Raw genomic sequence first — 17,830 nt, forward strand, 5'->3', positions numbered from 1 at the left:
TTTCCAACAGTGCTTGCATGAGTGCACCTGCAGTGTATACGTATAAGCTATAAGTTATACAAGTACATATGCTAAAGTGAGTATGTATAAGCAGCATATCATGAAACTGAACAGCTTCAGGTAAATAGTGCATCTTTCTTGGGATCCTTTGTCATAATTTTTGAATGTGAATGGGACATGTGAATGATTGAAGACCTGTGAAGTTGAATGACATCCTGATAACTACTGCGAAGACTAACTGCAGGATGAAAAAATGTCTTTAGGATTTGAGGGTTTATAACAAAAGTCAAATCCTGACATTGTGAACTCTGGTGGTCACTTCCTAACAAGCTTTTGCATTGTATTGTTTATAAAAATATTTATAAATACCTTGTTAATATATTTCTTCCTGTTTTCCTTTCAGTTGAAAGAGAAGAGTGAAGTGTGTGGTGGTAACACAGATTCAATAGAAGAACTGAGAAAGGCTATTTATTTAGCTGAAGAGGCTTGTCCAGGCATTGCAGATAACATGGTGTCACATCTTGTGCAGAGGCTTCAGAGGTAATGAAACTAATTCACTAAGGGCTACAGAAAATTACAGATCTTATTCTACAAATATTTGACGAGCGTTAAATTGAAATAATTAATTTCTATTTATAATAGAAGAAAAAAGTGCTTATAGTTTGTGCAATTGTGTTTACTTAGTATTAAAAAAACCCTAATTGTATCAGCGTTTCTAATTTCTAGCTTCAGGTGATGAGCCCATATGTGTGTTCATCCTGTTTGTGTGCATATCGTGTGTCAAATGAGACCAGGCAGCCTTTTCCCTTTGCAGTTCCTATAAGGGATGTTCACGCTTCCTTGGCATCTGGCTGGGTGTTGCAGAGGATGCCCTGTGTCAGTCTTAATTTCTTTTACCCGCTTTGATAAATGGACTGTTCAGTTAGCTTGTTTTTCTCTCAGTCACATAGTAAGTGGTTCCTTTCTCATTCATTAAAGGTAGCCTGTATGGCCTTTTGGTGGTACCTCCAAAACCAGGTTTTTTTGTTACTTCAAAAGGCCAAATTTCTTAAGAGACTTTCTAACAGCCTAGGTTAGGAATATATTCTTCACAAACGTTCTATTTGCTGTTCTTTTAAATGCTACACGAGAAAACATCAGGGATATAAATTTCGTAATTACCATTTGAAGGGGCTTTAAATGCAAACTTTCAGAATCCAGGAGTCTGCTGTTGTGAATCTGCACCTTCAAGGTTGGATTGCTTGGTACTAGAAAAAACTCATGGCAATGATTAATCATGAACTGCTACCTTGAAAAAGATCACTGTGAGCAGGTGTTTCCCTTACACTGTCTCTAACCACAGCTTGGTAAAGTTTAAGAATTCACACCTCTGAAGTTAAAGCAGAGGATTGTCAGGCTGACATTTTGTCATTCAGTAAAAATCGATGCCAAGAAATCTGCAAGCAATCATGTTTCTTGGTTTCTGGGCTGTTAAATGTGAAGCCCAGTCAGCATCTGTAGTGCTAAAAGGTCACTCCTTGATGCCAGATGTCCTGGTTGTCCTTTCAGTTGATCCTGGCAGGCTTGAAAGAGTTTCTGGAGCTTCTGTCTCAGTCTGTTGCCATTAGGGCTTCCAAAATTGACCCCAGTCTTTCATCAGCTCAGTATTTCAGTGTCGAGTTTCTATCAGCCTGGTACAGGGCCTTCCTGGAACTGGGAATGTCAAAGACTTTTGATGCTGCAGTTGAAGCTGGAAATGACCATGTGGAGACAGGCTTTCCACTGGGTACTTCTTTTGTAGGTGCTGGAGACGATCTTATTTGTTCCTGTCACAACAGCAAGTTTGTTTGCTGATTTTCTTGGTCATAATGTCTTCAAACAAGAAGGAACTGTCTTTTCAGAGGTCAAGTAGCTCCAAAAATATCTTTATCTGTGAGGGATACCTACTGAGCTACAGAATGGTTCAAAAGCCTTTAAAGGAGGGGATCCTGCCATTCACTAGCACTCCTTCCAGAAAGTGAGTAAAAGAAGTCATGATCACAGAGTAGCTGAATATCACCCCTGGAATAAGAGGAAATTCACCCAGATGTGACCCATCAACAAACATTCTCTATGAATATTTTTTCTCTCCTTCAAAGAAAATGAAGTGCCCATCTCCACTGTTGGAGTACTACAAGAAATATGCTCCGTTACATCATTAAGTCATTTATTGCATCCACTTGCAATATCCTCTCAGTTTGATAGCTAACTACTGAAGATGGCTCTTCAACAACATGCTTCTAATGAGATTTTCATTCCTGTTATGATTGGTTAAAACTGGATTTCCTGAGTTGGTCTGAATGAGTTAGTCGGGACCCTCAGAAGATCTGCCTGAAAACTTGAGTGAATCCATGCACCTTCCTCCTCCAGTTCTGATCTCTGATGTTCTATAATGTTTCTTGAAAGCTTAACGTGATTAAAATGTGTGCTGCTTTCTTTGGATGGGTTAAGAATCTGCTTAGACCAGGAAACAGGGCTTTCCTGCCCCAGTAATATTTTGGAAAGATTATGCTGTAAACTTGCCAGGTAGGAAAGCTGGAATCACAAAATGTTGCCCCCAGCACACCGAATTCTTTCGTCACCATATACTTCTCAGTCACACACTTGAGCACGGGTTGTTGCTAGTCATTAGAAAAGCAGTGGTGGTCTAATAGGGTGTATTTTACATGTTGTTCAGCTCTTCAGCTTTTGCCTCTAAAGTGTGACAGCAGTGGAAAGGAAAATAGAAATATATTTCCTTTTCTGCAAGGAAAAAGGCCGGGACTTCAATAACATAAAATGGAATCACTTTTAGTTGCTGCTTGTTGTAGAACACTGCTCTGAAGGTCCCAGTGATAACTATTTCTTTTCCTCTTCAGATATTCGCTAGCTGGAGGAAGTACTGCATCCTATTGACATACTGTTCCTGACTTTTCTAAGACAACAGAGATCCCACGGTGTCTGCACTCAAGGCACGCGCCCTAACGTTGTTCTGCCCCTCAGTCACTGGAATGTCCTTTGGTGGAAGGGCATTCCTAAACGTGCAAGAGTGAAAATGAAGTCTCTCGGCTGGAGGCAGTATTTTCCAGCTCCTGAAAGCTATAATTTTTTTTTTTAATGACAATGCACATATTCCAGGGAGGTGTCTTTTTGTAAAATCTGAAATGTATATTTAGGTTTGTGATAGTGAAATTGAGAAGATATTGAGAAACCTCAGGTATCTTGCTTTAAGAATTCCACTGGGAGATGGAGTCTGTTTGTTGGAATTGTGTACAGATGTGTATATAATGTCTTTTTTTTAACTAAAAGCCTTTCAACGTGCATAAGGAATCACTGTGTACAAAATGGTAAAGTGCTTCTGTAGATAATGTTAGTGGGGTAAATATTTGACAGGCCATAACTGAGTATTGCCTTGCCTTTATTACATGTAAATTTTGAATTATGTGATAAGTGAATCTTGGTTTGATTTTTTTGTACGTGAAGGATTTGCCATTGAAAGAGTTAATCCCGTACTATGGAACCTTCTCTCTGTACCTCAGCAAAGACACAATTTTATTCTGTTCCTCCAGTATTTCTTCCTTTTTATCTATATTCTGAGCGTAACTTTCTAATTATGGTACTACTTCTGGTTGTTTTAAATTTAATACACCTTGTCTCGCAAAGCTTTAAATTTAAATTATTGTTTTTCCTGAAGAATGAGCTCTTTCATGTTTTCAGTTTTAAATTGTGCCAATGCAAATTCTGAACCCACTGTATTGTTCAGTTTTAGTAATAGATATTTGCGAAGTTTGTGGTGAAATTCAGATACAACCTTTTTTTTTTTTTCCACCTGAACATGTTTGAATGCTCACACAAATAAATCTTTATTATCTACATTTATTCTGAAATATCTCATTGAGGTGTTGGCTCTGAGACAGTGGCAAATATTTAATCATCATCATGCCTATCATTTATATAATTTTATCATTAAAATGAATGTCTTGCAGAGTAAAAGAAAAACTATCCATACGTTCAGTATTCGGTCTTGATGCCTAAATCTGCACCTTTTACCCAAAGTGCTAGACATTAGACAGGGAGACTGCAAAACTGAGCCTGAGTGCCGTGTGCTATGTCCAGTTACTTGTCTCCCCAGGAAAAAAAAGCTACTTCTTGGAAATTCTGAAGTTTCCACTGTTCTGTGGGCGCTCCTAGATAGCTGCCTTATGGTCTCGTAGTTCTTGGAAACAGTGGTGTGTGCTAGGCACAGAGGTGACAAGGCGGCGTTCGTTTTCGCAGTGTTACTCTGAGCTCTACCTTGGTTTGTTTCACCAAGGGTCTATTCAGGTGGTGCTTATTCTGGTACCTAAGAGAGCATTTTTGCTTTGTTTTAATGAAGAAATTGATGATTTTATAATTTGGATGAAAGTGAGATAACTTACCTGTTGGTGTTTGGTGTGTTTTTTGGTTTTTTTTTTTTTAAATATAGATACGAGTTTTGGAACAGAAAGGACTAAAACTTTAAAAGTACAGGCACACCTACCTGGCCCGGTACAAAAAGACCCAGGTTCTCTAACCCTTCTAGAAGCTGGTGAGGTCTCCTTGCAGGACTTCACATCACCATGGTAGCCCTTATTCTATGCACGTTAATAGCCTTAATTATTAATTTAATAACTTAGCAGTTACTTAATTTAACAGCCATGCAGACAGAGCTATGAAACTTCTGACCAGGTTGAAAGAAATGACTGCGTGCGCTCATTCTCGTAGCCATATTCTTTGCCACGACACGTTTGCCAGTGTAGTGAGGTAATGATTTTCCTTTGTGGCTAAGCGAATTTAAGGTAAATTGAACAACGCGTAAGTTTGAGCCATGGCTTGTAACTCCTCTTTGATGAACATCTTTAAGTACGGTGGATTGTGTGCTCGTAAGCATTAAGGATAGGCTCACCCTTGAGGAATCAAATACAGCTCTGCTGTTGTGAAACGCACATGCGAGCACAGTGCAAGGGGGCGATTACCTGCTGACACCCCAGCATTAGAGCGTTCAGCCGTTCAGTAAATAGGTGCTGTTACGGCATGTGGAAATAAACAGATGCGTTTGCTTTTGAAATATAAATAGATCAACGGAAGCTTTCCCCCAGTCACCTGTTAATGTAAGGACTTGAAATTAAAGCGAGCCTACTTGGAAATGCACGGAACTCTGAGATCTAGTGGGGAAGTTAAATTTACGGTGCTGGCTGGAATCTCAAGTATTTATCCATCAGAAAATTAAATGAAATTCTAAAGTCGTCTGTTTCTGCACAATAGTTTAAAAAGTTATAGCTACCTTTTTTGAGTTGCATTTTAGTTGCGTTCCAGGACTGTACGCTGAGGAACTACTTCTCTGAGTAGATTGTGGCAGAACTTCCTTGGTGAACGTGTCCCTTGGTTTAGGAGCTTAAAGACGAGCGAGACCTACAGCCAGGGCAATTGGCCAGAAGGCCAATTTAGAAAAAGACAGGACCTCATTTATGGTAGAGATGTGTATTTTTATATGTAACATATAGATAATTTAAATATAGACTATGTTAAACTGAGAATTGCTGAAAAAAAGTGTGCTGTATCTTGAATGTAAAATTACAATCATTTGCTATTGATGCTTTAAAAATCAGAACTATATTGGTAACAGAAGAGGAGCTTCGTTTGAAAGAAGCCCGGCCTCAGGTTCGGAAAGAAAAAGAAGCGTATGGATATTTTTTGAGAGGTGGTTTCACGCTAAAAACGTTTCTGTCTTATGGTGTTGCACTGATGATTGTTCTGTGCAGGCGGTACTTCTTCACTCAGTCTCGAATATACTAAGTGACAAGCTATCCCTATTTATGCAAACATTTAAATTAGTGGAACTGCTTATTTGTCAGGGATTTCAAGATTAGGCAGTAAATTAACGCACTGTTTAAAAAATATCCAGTCATTTGAACTGAAGGCTTGCTTTTTATAAGTAGCAGATCTGTAATCTATTTTTTTAACGTAATTTTCCTTGCAGTTGCACTTTGTAGTTGATCACCAGTTTGCTGAAGGACGACGGCATGATCGCTATGGCACAGAACGCTTTTGACGTAGTAACGAAGCAGCTCTTTCTCTGAAGTGTCGCGGGTCCTTCGCAGCTCCGGACATTTCGTACGTGTCCACGTGGGTGCGGACGGACAGGCAGGTTGCTGCGGAATGACGTAGCTGCGGTGTTCCGCCCTCGCTGTGCGGGAGGGGTGGGCCGAGGGGACGGTCGGGGGGAGCGCGGCGGCACTTCACTGCAACCCAGCTGGCGTGGCCCGAGATTGCGTCCTGCTTTACCCACCGTAACTCCTTCATCTGCCTGTGCTTTCAGTGTGCTTGTGAAGCGTCTCCTGTAGCTCCCGCTACTTTACGTGGCGTTCCGTATTATTTTTTAAATGACGTGGTACCGGTTTGTAATAGTTTTATATTAGCCTTACTTAGAAGGGAATGCTTTTGCCTTCAAAAATGTCACCGTTGGAAGGTCACAGGAGTGCTGATAAGCACAGGCACAATGCAAGGATCAGTGTAATGGCAAACGATCTTTGTAAGTTGCTGGGGAGGAGCTTAAAGTATGGCACAAATCTGCAGGCTTGCTCTTTTTAGCTGTATTTTGCGGGTGTGCTGGTAACTGCACCGAGCACATGCAGTAGGCGAATCGTATGTAACGGTTTTCTGCCTTCCTTTAAAGCATGATTACAGAGGACAATTAAAGTGTATCTCTTGTTTTCTGTAATGTTGCTGCCTGTTTATAACCGTGTATTTAAATTTTACTTTTGTCACTCTACACCAACATAATAAAACTCCTTGTAAACTCCACGACCTAGAAATAAAGAAGGAAAAGTTTAATGAAATTTTGCCATCCGAGTGGTCAGTAAGATGAGGGTCGGGGGTCCCCTCCCAGGAGGGGATGCTCTTGTGGGTTTCTAGCTCAGTTATTGCCCGCGGGTCGGTAATGGTAAGCAGAAAGTTTATAAATCGGTGTTTAGTTTGTTACTTCCGAATTTGTTCAAGAGAAAACTCTCGTTTTAAACTCCAACAACACTTTCTGAGCAAGAATGTTGAGAATATTTTCTCTTTCTGATGGGGAGCTCAGTAAACTCTTATCTCCCAGGTGGCCTGGCCATGTGGGAAGCTTAGTTCTTTTCTTGATCAAGTTTTTTTTAACTACACATGCAAGTGATTGATGGTGAACTGTTTGGGTTAAATACGCGCAATTCCGTATTACAGTTTGTCCTACAGTAAGACAATGTGCCAGTTTACAGATGGCAACAATTTACAACCTTCTTTGTGGTCCCCATCCTGCTGGCCCGGTGAAACGGATGAAGCGCTCGCACCGAGCTGCCTTAGCTTAACCCCAACCAACTGTTGCATCTGTAATTACCCAGACAGCCCGGGGACAAACTGTGTGACAGCTGTGCTCTGGTAATTATATTTAATTACTGGTTTCTCTTGCTAAAGCCATACATGTGCCACACTGCCAATTTCTTTTCTTTACCAACTTTTCCATGCCCCTGGGGGTAGGGGGGCTGTTTGCGTGCTCCAGCAACTGGGGTTGTGTATCTGCACATCCATAACTGTGTTTTCCTTTGAGGGAGAAGCCCGTGTAATTGGCCTTATGTAAAAAGGGACAAAAATGGCCAACATCAGGCTTTTCAGGTCCTGCTTGTTTCTGTTTTGTCCTTGGCCGACAGACTTGAGGGATATTGCCCCTGGTTTTGGCTCTAAAACAAGCTTTCTTTGGGAGATCTCTTTTCTCCAGGCAGCGACCTTTACAAGATTTCTGTTTGTTTCCCTACCTGCCAACTTGTCTTTTAGTCTGTTGGTATTTTTGGCTGGCTTCAGCTGAATTTACAAAGGGCTTGAGGTCTCATCAGCGTTTCATTAAAACGCTGTGAAAATAGGTAGGCTTGAGTATCTTCATAAATACTTTTTAATGAAAGTTAAGCTAGACAACAGTGGTGGCAATGCTCAGCCGCCTGGATACGCGGCCACAGGAGTCTGGGCTTTGCTGATCCCGTTGCATGTGGTACAACTTCCTATGGCACTAAAGGCCCTGTTTTGCTTTTGTGTGTTCATTATTTGAAGCCGGTGACTGATTAGTCTTGGCAAGTAACAACAACAACAAGCGTAAATCTCTTGGCCTGACCACTTTGAGGTTATTGTCCCACTGGTGAAATATGAGACTGGTGTGCTTAGTCACGGCCACTAACCCGGCACACAGCGCCGCTGCGTCTCTCCCCGCCTCACTCGCTTAGATGGACAGCAGTATGATGTGAATCAGGGTTAAAAATAAGTGGCTGTATATTACAGCTTTCTAGTAAACCATGAGCTTTATTCACACATGTAGACATCAACTGATTGTAAGATATGCCCGTCAAGAGAGCCGCTTTTATTCTCTTACTGTTATTTCAGCTTTGGGTTAACCTTAGGAATAAAGCGCTAGAAAAATGCTGACAAATAACAGCATTTGTTCAACTGGTTATCTTTTAAAAAAAATCAACAACACTGGTAAAAGAAAAAAAAAACCCTCTTATTTTAAACCTATTTTCTGTAGAAAGAAAAGATAGTACAAAAAGGTGAAAATGCTGGACAATTACTCAGGTGGAGCGTCTGAAGCTGCAGCCACAGCCTAGCTAGGTCTCTGCCAGTGCGATAAATCGAACTGTGTCGTGGGCTTTGCCTTAGATGTTACAGGAAAACTTACTTTTTTCCCAAACTTTGTATGAAGGCGAAGCACACCTAGAAAAGGTGTTATAGCTGCTTTCAGGCATGTAAGTAAAAGCCAAAGAAAGGCGAGCGCAGAACAAACTGCAGCAGAGAGCGGTAATGACGCTTGTATTCCCCCAAGCCCCAGTGAGCTAAAGTAAAATTCAGCATCAGCTGAATTAATGGCATAGCCCTCAGGAGCGTTTGTTTGAAAACAAACACCATCTCACTGTTACAGGTAACAACTGTAAAGAACAGCTGTAGGGGCTGAGCTCATAAGGCTTCGCAGGGATTACTTTACAGCTCAGTAATCATTTGGGGGTGGGGGGGGGTCTGCAGCCCTTTACACTTCACAGCAACATCCTGTGTTGGTGCTTCTTCAGCTTTGTTTTCCCAGGTCTGTAGGCTGCTGCTGAGTTCTTGTTACGCTACACTGTGTCATTCCTTCATCACCGTATAGATTGTTGTTCGCGTGCCTGTTAAGTCCTGAAGCGCTGTAGTTGCTGCATGTTACCGGCTCGCCAAGGTGGCTGAATTCACTCGCTTTGGCCCTGCAGCGCAGAGTCACAGGCTTGGAAGGGACAAGCCGGTGGGACCTGCAACTGGGAGAAAGGTCTGCTGATTTGTCTACCTACTTTCTAAATCTGTCCTTCATTGTATCAGGAACAGATAGAGGTGATGCTGCAGGGTAGATTGGATTAGTATTTAATCGGCACTGATATCTGGGGGAAAAGAGCCAAGTGCAACAAGTTCCTTGCCCTTGAAGGTTTCCATGCAGCTGGAGAAATTATGCTGGAACACTCATCATTTCTTTTCATCGGCTTTGGCCACGGGGACTGCTGCGTGCCATAAGGGGTTATGAGTCCACCCTGTTGGATGGTGATACATACGTGCCTGTGTTCGGGTTGGGAGAGGGCATAGGAAGGTGGCTTTAATGCCTTCGAACAGGAATATGTATGATAGTATTGTGAGGTATTTTATTCCCTTTTGTTAGCAAAGCTGCAAGCCATTTTATACATCGCATAAGCCATTAACAAAGTGAATAGCCAGACGGAGGAGAAAGAAGTCCCAGCTCCATTGCCCGTATCACGATTCAGTCCCGCCCCCCCCTCCCTAGCACTGGTTCCTCAAAGGCCCATACTGGTGAGGGACATGTCTGCAGCGTGTTGAACTTCCCTTAATGGAAGTTTTATGTCACCCTCATGACAGTGCTTCTTAAAACATAAGGCAAAACACCTAAACATAGTAGAGTTAGTGCTGCCAACCTTCTGAGTATGCCAACAGCTTATCCAAATTACGGTGTCAGCTCACGTTAAGGCCAGGTGTATGAAACGGGTATTTCCGCGGCTGGTTGTATGGGGTCTCTGTAGGCTGAGCGCCGGGGGAGAGGGAGAGCCTGAGATCCCAACAAGAAAAGGAAAGTTGCACTAGGATGTGTAGCAGGCAGGATGGAAACCTGGGGCTTCGGTAGGACTCCCGGCTTGTAGCAATTTAGTTACCGAAACACTACAAAATCATCACAGACAGCTGCGGTTCTCTCGTAGCGTACAGGTTTTCTTTCAAGTTTGTAAAGCAAACAGCAGAATGTCACCACAGCCTTTAATTTCTTCTTGTACATACCATTCACAGTACATTAACAGCCCAAATAATATTGCACTGGATTATTTTAAAAATTTTTCATCTTGCAAGTAGTATTCACTTTTCAGAGCCAACAGATGAACAATTTGGTCAACTTGCACCAAGAAAATGGTTAGAGAAGAATCCTACGCTTTATTTATAACACATGGATTTGTAACCCCGAAGGGAAATGAGAGCGAGCTGTAAACGGTTTCCTTGTTAAAGATAGAAAATTAGTAATCCCTTGCTGATTAAATGTAGAAAGACTGGGGAAAAAAACTGAAATCTGAAAGTTATCTCATTCCTGGTAGACTGCTTGCTGTATATATAATTATGTTCTATACTGTCAAAGTCCATCTACATTTAAAAATCCAGCAGTCTACAGATTAACATGGTAAAAAAAAAATATATATTTTTATGAAAAGAGAAGAAATAGTGTTTGCCTCAGAGGAGAAAGTTTTCAGATCGTGAAGCCGTTTTGTTTGTTTTTTTAGGTGCAATCTTTGAGGCAGCAAAATGTCTTTTGGCACTCTAATAGGGACAATATTTTAATACTGGCACAAGCTAAAAACAGCACAGAATGACAAAATACAAGACATGAAACGAACGGCAGCCACTGGGATGATGGTAAGCTAGTCTGAACATGTGGAAAACTTAAACAGTTTTGCTGAGGAATTTTGAAAGTTTCTGCAAAACCATACTTTCGTTTTCCTTTTCTTTTACCAAATTGTAAGTTTTACTAAACTTGGAAGGAGAAAAGAGTTTCAAATGTCCTCTAGAAAATCAGCAGCTGCTGGACAATCAACATGGCGGCTCGTTCAGCCGTCAATAGGTGTGAGGCTCTTTGTGACTCAGCGCTCGAGTGCGTGAGGCAGAGCTGGTGGCACTTCGGATCACTTCCATCCATCTGTGAGGAGGCACGAGGAGATACAAGCAAAACAACCGTCAGTTCCTGAGGAAAGATCTCCTGAAAGGCACAGTCTGCGCTATGAGTTGTGCAGTTTCATTTTCAGTGCCTTCAGGAGCGCCTTGCTTGCTACTTCACTCCTAAGCCTATCCGAAGTCATTAACTTAGTAGTGGTTTTACTTGTTCTACAGACACCAAATCTCTTTTTTTATGGATGGTCCAAGCGATGAGCAGGTGAGACCAACCACTCTTAATTCTAGAGTGAAAAAAAAGGTCATTTAGCTGCAGTTCCTACCTCTTTTCCTAGAACTGAGCAAGGGCTTTTGTGTTCTTTCCCTACTCTACTAATTTATTTAATCACCTCGTTCCTACAGTTTGCCTTATTTATAGCTTTACACTGACATGGCTAAAAATAATAACTTTCTTCAATTAGGGAGGACATTAAGATTTTTGACACGTTAATGCTAAATTAGAGCTAAATTAGTTCCCAGCATGAACAACCTCAAGCCACAGTTTCAGAGGAGTGGTGCCTGTTTCCTGGCTCTCCATGTATCTAAAATCCAGTGGGGAGTGTAAAAATCACGTGCTGTAGTGGCAGAAATACACAGTAGGAACAGCCACGTCTGTGAAAAAATTTGAATTTTCTTTCAGGTGTGGATTTTCCATCCAGTTGTATTGGAGCAAAGTTATTCTGCACAGCTACTACAAAGTCCTGGGATCTGTTCACACGCTTCCTGAAGTCCAAGACACAGAGCACCCTGTGCAGCCAGCCTGATCGATTTTGACTGGACAATTCCTGCATATGATGCAGGATTTGTAGTGATTACTGTTTTGCCTGCCACATTATCAAAAACAACCACTTGGTTCTAGCATTATCGGGTTTAAAATCTCTTTTAAAATTTCACAGGGTTCTTTCTCTAGTTGTGCTGAACTACTTGCTTGTATTACCAAATCAACTTACTAAACTTTGCATCTACTAACCTGGACAGGCTGGATCGATGGGCAGAGGCCAATTGTGTGAGGTTTAACAAGGCCAAGTGCCGGGTCCTGCACTTGGGTCGCAACAACCCCACGCAACGCCACAGGCTTGGGGAGGAGTGGCTGGAGAGCTGCCCGGCAGAGAAGGACCTGAGGGTGCTGGCTGACAGCCGGCTGAACGTGAGCCAGCAGTGTGCCCAGGTGGCCAAGAAGGCCAACAGCATCCTGGCTTGTGTCAGGAATAGTGTGGCCAGCAGGAGCAGGGCAGTGATGGTGCCCCTGTACTCGGCACTGGTCAGGCCGCACCTCGAGTGCTGTGTTCAGTTTTGGGCCCCTCAGTACAAGAAGGACATTGAGGTGCTGGAGCGTGTCCAGAGAAGGGCAACAAAGCTGGGGAAGGGTCTAAAGAACAAGTCTTATAAGGAGTGGCTGAGGGAGCTGGAGTTGTTCAGCCTGGAGAAGAGGAGGCTGAGGGGGAACCTTACTGCTCTCTGCAACTACCTGAAAGGAGGTGGGTGTCAGTCTGTTCTCCCAAGTAACTTGTGATGGGATGAGAGGAAACGGCTTAAAGCTGCATCAGGGGAGGTTTAGATTGGATATTAGGAAAAATCTCTTTACTGAAAGTGGTCAGGCACTGGAACAGGCTGCCCAGAGAGGTGGTGGAGTCACCATCCCTGGAGGTGTTCAGAAAACTTGTAGACGTGGCACTTTGGGATATGGTTTAGGAGACATGGTGGTGCTGGGCTGATGGTTGTACTTGATGATCCTAGAGGTCTTTTCCAACCTTAATGATTCTGTGATTCTATGATAACCTTGTTTGGAAAAAAATCCTGGAATTTTACAAAATTCCCTCTCACGAAGACCGACTTACCTTTCAAATGTGTATTCACTTTCAGCCCTGAAGTAGTACACGTGGGATTTGAAGTGTAGCTTGAACACATAATCTTTGTGAATGTTTTCAGATTCGGAAGGAATGGTAAGTGAATATCCCAGTAAGGGAAGGCTGGCTAAAGGATGATTGTCCTGGAAAGAAATGATGGAAAATGGTGTGAGATCCAGCTCCCTTAAGTAGAAAGAGCACATAAGTAAAATGGACGATAGGTGCACGCTCATTTAAAGGTGCATCATCGTGCTTCCACATGTGTGTGGAAAAAATACCAGCTTTATACAATGGCAATGATCTAAATTGTCAAATTGTCCAGTAGTTTCAGCTTGCCCATCTTTACAGACCCTTCTCCTAAGGATCTGCTGCAGGCTGATCCTGTCAGTATTTCCCCATAAGACAGTTGTCTGAAGTCTTGGACTGCCACTGTCTTCAAACTGACAAACATCAAACTCCAGCGTTTGGCATCGCAGAGCACCACGTGTGTCCATCCTAGGCCTGCAAGCACCTACTCCTTTAGAAACGTACCAGCCACCCTGCAGCATTTGTTGCTTAAGTCCTTTCACTTCACGGCCAATCATTTCTTTATCCCACTTATGTGTAGAATATGCTACAATTCATCCTTTTTTTTTTTTTTTTAGTTCAGAAAGTATGTTGTTAAGGATTTCTATAGCAAGGAAAGGACAACGTAGCAACTGGAATTGTTTTGTGCTTACGCCCTGCCTGAACGCGAGATTCAAAACTCCAACAGATTCTAGACAGGAAACCCCTCCTTCTGCACTGTGACGTTTGCTCAGATGGGTTAATCTTTGGCCACTGTTCTCTCGTTTGACTGAAGCATCAGTAACGGTAAACAAAATTTATAAGTCACGATTAAGTTTTTAATTGTAATAATCTCAGAATTTATACAAGAGAAAACTCTTGTTTAAACTCGCACCACAATTTCTGAGCAGCGGTGAGACCCGCTGCGCTTTCAGGGATGAAATGCACTGTGACTGGTGAAAGTTTCAGGAAACGAGCACGCGTTCTTCAATCGACAAGCGAGCGGACTGAGAACGGGCTCTGTCCACGTCCCAGCGGCAGCACAGGCTGCGTAGCCATGACCGGTGCACCTGCTTCTCGCGCCTACAGCATCTCTGACCAACGTCCGCCTTTCTCTCCGCTACTGCTTCGAAAAAGCAAAAGCTCTCCTCCAGCCACACGCGCTCGTGCAGTCTGTTACCTGGTGCGATTTATAGAAGAACATGCAGAAGTTGGTGAACACCACCCAAAGCTTCTGCCACCCGTTGCTGTTTTTGAATTTTCTTAGGAGATTTCCAGACAGCTGGTTCTGAAAACAGATCAAAAGTAGCCAAATAAAACAGTGAAAGGTACCTGCAGTTTAATTATCGTACGAAAAAAAAATTATCTGCTTTTATCTGGTTGTACGTGACCTTGTCATATGTGAAAATGTTTTGGTTGAATGGATGTATTTTTCTTCTGCATCTTTTACTACCAAGTAGTACTTTATGCAACATATTCTTTTGCTCGTAGCTGGGTACTTGCAAAAACTTCAAGCTACTACACTTGGGTTTTTTTAAATTGAGGTGGCTTTCAGTAATATATTACCAAACATCAGTCAGTCTTCTTATCCTAGTCTGCCTCTTGTTTTTAAATGATACTTTAATAGAGTAATGGAAACAGAAAGTCTGACATGAATTTGTGATGTAAAGGAAAATTATGACATACTTCAGAATTGCAGATAGAGATTGAGCTCTCAGTACCCAGTGAGTTCACACGGTAACTTTTCAAAGATTTCAAAAGCAAGGACTGTTAACCTTGTTCTTAGCTGCTCTTCACACAGTGAAGATGTAAAGTCCAGCATCATCGTGCCGTGTAAATGAAGGGGAGTTCTCAGTGAATCGTTAATTGCTTCCCATTCCTTGTTGACTCTACAGGCTCTCACCTGGGCCAAAATAGCTGTTTACCTCATTCTCTGTATATAATGCAGAAGCCAATAGCTGAGCCTGTACAGCTTAATGCTGGTGGTCCTGATTTATCTGCTACAAATTAAACGTTCTCGAACGCGTTCTGTTTTCACCAGTCTTCGATATACATTAAAGCCTTTGCTTTAAATCATGCCATTCTCTGATATCTGCACTGCTGCCTCCTTGCTCTAAGTTACAGGTGTACTCCTTAATTTTCTGTTACCTCATTACTCTGGAGGATATCATAAAAGGACAGGCTTTGCATTCGGTACCAGCAGACATATGAAATGGAAACAGGCCGCTGATCACTGATCAGTCCAGCAGGTAGGGAAGTACAGTCACTGACAGAGAGAGGATCTGCTACCACGGGAGAGACAGAAAGGAGGGAGAGACACAAAGAAAATAAACGATAATGCTGAAGTGAGAGCCACCAACAGAATGATGTGAGCATGAGCGTAACCTGCCACGCATGGAACAGCAGTGGAGCTGAAGATGTTTTCACAGAAAAACGTATGTCTCCAGCGTGTGTTTGGTCTTCGCTGCTTTGTTTGCGTTCATTTGAGGCACGGGGAGGAACAAAAATAAGGAACAATGAGCACTGATCTCAGACCAAAACCTCGTAATCGTTAGAATTAGTCACCAGTTTAAATTTTATATCTATTTATAACAAGCCCTCTGCTTCAGGATAAAATATGAGACCTTGTTCCTTGCCAAACTACTCCTCCCTTGCAGGATGTAAGGGTAGAAGGAGCAGAAAATCCAGCTGCATGGGATCAAAATGAAGCTCTACAGTTAGTGCTTTCCAGTGCAGAATAATTTTCTTTGCCACATTTCAGCAGCTCACCCCCTGTTTAAAAACAGAGGCAGTTACACAAGCTATGAATATTGCCTGTCCTTGCACCTCTACACTCTGCTCAGCGCCTCTTCTCGAGAGCAACGGTGGCCCGATGCCTGAGGGCCGCCTCCCGAGCAGAAGCCAGCTCAGCTTTAAGATTCCTTTTACCGTTTTCTTTAAGCATAAATTTCCATTCGATGAGGACGGTGCTAAAGTACTCGGCCCTCCCTGGAGCCTCTCTTGGGTGAAGGAGGAACACCTAAGCAGGCTTACCACCTCATCCTAAAACCTACACCGAAGTAGGAGTCTTTCATTTTAATCTTTGAAAAGTCAATGTCTGCATCTCGCCTGTTGAGTACAGAATTAACGAATGTGTATCAAATTGGCTTAGCTGTGATCAGGGGGGAAAAAAGGATTTTTATTTTGAGGTGGAAAACGCAAATAAAGAAAAAGCAGATGAGACTGAGCAATGAGACAAGGTTCCAGAAAAGATGGCTAGGTAAAGAAAGTACGTTAGTAATACACGTAATCAAAACTCTGGCTGCAGCAGCTAAAGACAATATCCTTTCAGCTCGAGCGAGGACTTAATGCCTTTGTAACTGAAAGCATTAAGACAGTTTGACCCGCTTTAAATTTTAAATGGCATCAGCATTTTTTTGGACAGTTAATTCTATGAAAATTTCTGCTCTAACAGATTTTACAAAGGTGCACTAAGGGCGCGAATACGTGTGTCGAGGTTTATGCCATCATTTGGCGTCGGTTAAAAAGGTGTGCCTGAAACTTCCCCAGAAGGAGGCAACGGAATAGTGCACCTATTAAGGAGGAGCAAAAAGGAAATTGTCACTCAAGAGCGAGTCTGGAGCTGCAGTTCAGATCGTTCTGAGGCAGATACCTCCACAGCAATACTAAAGTCGATCATTGAAACACTGGTATTTCTGTGCCAGCAGACGTGCACCGTAGTGTTGCCACGGTGTGGTGACTGACGTTCGAGTGAGGTGCGGGATGCACTGAGGTCGTCCTCAGATTCCTGGTCTACAGTAGTTTCATCAGGAGACTCTATGAAATGCAGGGAAAAAGCATCTTTCTTCCTCTATGCAACAACATATATAACTGGAAAAAGTAAACAAATCAATTCTGTCCACAATATCGTGAACTAATTTTTAAAACACACTTTTAGAAATAATTTTGTGCAGATGTTAAGAAGATTTTTATTTTTTTTTTAATGTTTCTGCAAGTGTTACAATCAAAAACTACCGTGCTTCGCTGGTGCTTTTAATACCTTCCAAGGACAAGGCACTGCCCAAATCTTGTTAAATAGTTCCTGGAATCATTATGCTTAAGTCACTTCTCTATTCAGTGAAACTTTCTGCTAACATCAACAAGAACATTAAAAATGGCACATACATATTTTTTAGATATATATATAAAAGAATATATATACAAAAATCAACTTCAAATGTATCAGTTTGGCCTGTGGCCAGCATTTTTCACCACTTTGCTTCGAAGCAATCTCTAATCATACCGACGAAAGTGTGTAAAACCTACTCGTTCGTATTTACTTACTATTGTCAGGTGGGCTGCTGGCCAGTAACTCTGGGGCAGGGCCGCTGCTTTTCTCTGCCAGGTCTATCGCCATCTGGATGTCCTCCGTCCATTTGTCCATTTCAGCGCGGGTACTAGCAATGAAAATTCAGGTTTTGTTCACTTTCATACAGGCTGAAAGCAGACTCCGAGAAACAGTCACAAGCTGAGCTTACTTTTAATTTAAATAAATAAATTCAGACACATGATGCTAGTTTTTTTTTCCCCCATAACTTACTTTTGGTTCTGACTTGCGCGATTGCCACTCTATTTTGCCCCATTTAACTTTTTTTTTTTTTTTTTTTTTTTTTTTTACAAAAGTGGCTTTCACAAAAGAATTTACCTTTGAAATT

At 42.1% G+C, this 17,830-nt stretch overlaps 2 protein-coding genes across 10 annotated transcripts in view; one reads left to right on the top strand and one right to left on the bottom strand.

The window, feature by feature from the left end:
* STK24 (serine/threonine kinase 24) overlaps positions 1–3,872 on the top strand; it is a 60,798-nt gene extending 56,926 nt beyond the window's left edge. For all 3 annotated transcript variants that reach the window (XM_064440653.1, XM_064440652.1, XM_064440654.1), the window contains 2 exons: positions 404–540; positions 2,877–3,872. In XM_064440653.1, coding sequence (XP_064296723.1) covers positions 404–540; positions 2,877–2,913 — 174 coding nt within the window. In that variant the 3' untranslated portion in view covers positions 2,914–3,872. The remainder of the gene's footprint in view (positions 1–403; positions 541–2,876) is intronic.
* Positions 3,873–10,294: 6,422 nt separating this feature from the next.
* The window catches only part of FARP1 (FERM, ARH/RhoGEF and pleckstrin domain protein 1), a 225,692-nt gene continuing 218,156 nt past the window's right edge, over positions 10,295–17,830 (bottom strand). For all 7 annotated transcript variants that reach the window (XM_064440657.1, XM_064440656.1, XM_064440661.1 and 4 more), the window contains 5 exons: positions 17,460–17,572; positions 16,789–16,952; positions 14,317–14,424; positions 13,083–13,234; positions 10,295–11,233 (listed from right to left, as the gene is read on the bottom strand). In XM_064440657.1, the coding sequence (XP_064296727.1) occupies positions 11,152–11,233; positions 13,083–13,234; positions 14,317–14,424; positions 16,789–16,952; positions 17,460–17,572 (619 nt within the window). In that variant the 3' untranslated portion in view covers positions 10,295–11,151. The remainder of the gene's footprint in view (positions 11,234–13,082; positions 13,235–14,316; positions 14,425–16,788; positions 16,953–17,459; positions 17,573–17,830) is intronic.

Source organism: Phalacrocorax carbo, chromosome 1, assembly GCF_963921805.1.
Source record: "Phalacrocorax carbo chromosome 1, bPhaCar2.1, whole genome shotgun sequence".
NCBI classification, from domain to species: domain Eukaryota; kingdom Metazoa; phylum Chordata; class Aves; order Suliformes; family Phalacrocoracidae; genus Phalacrocorax; species Phalacrocorax carbo.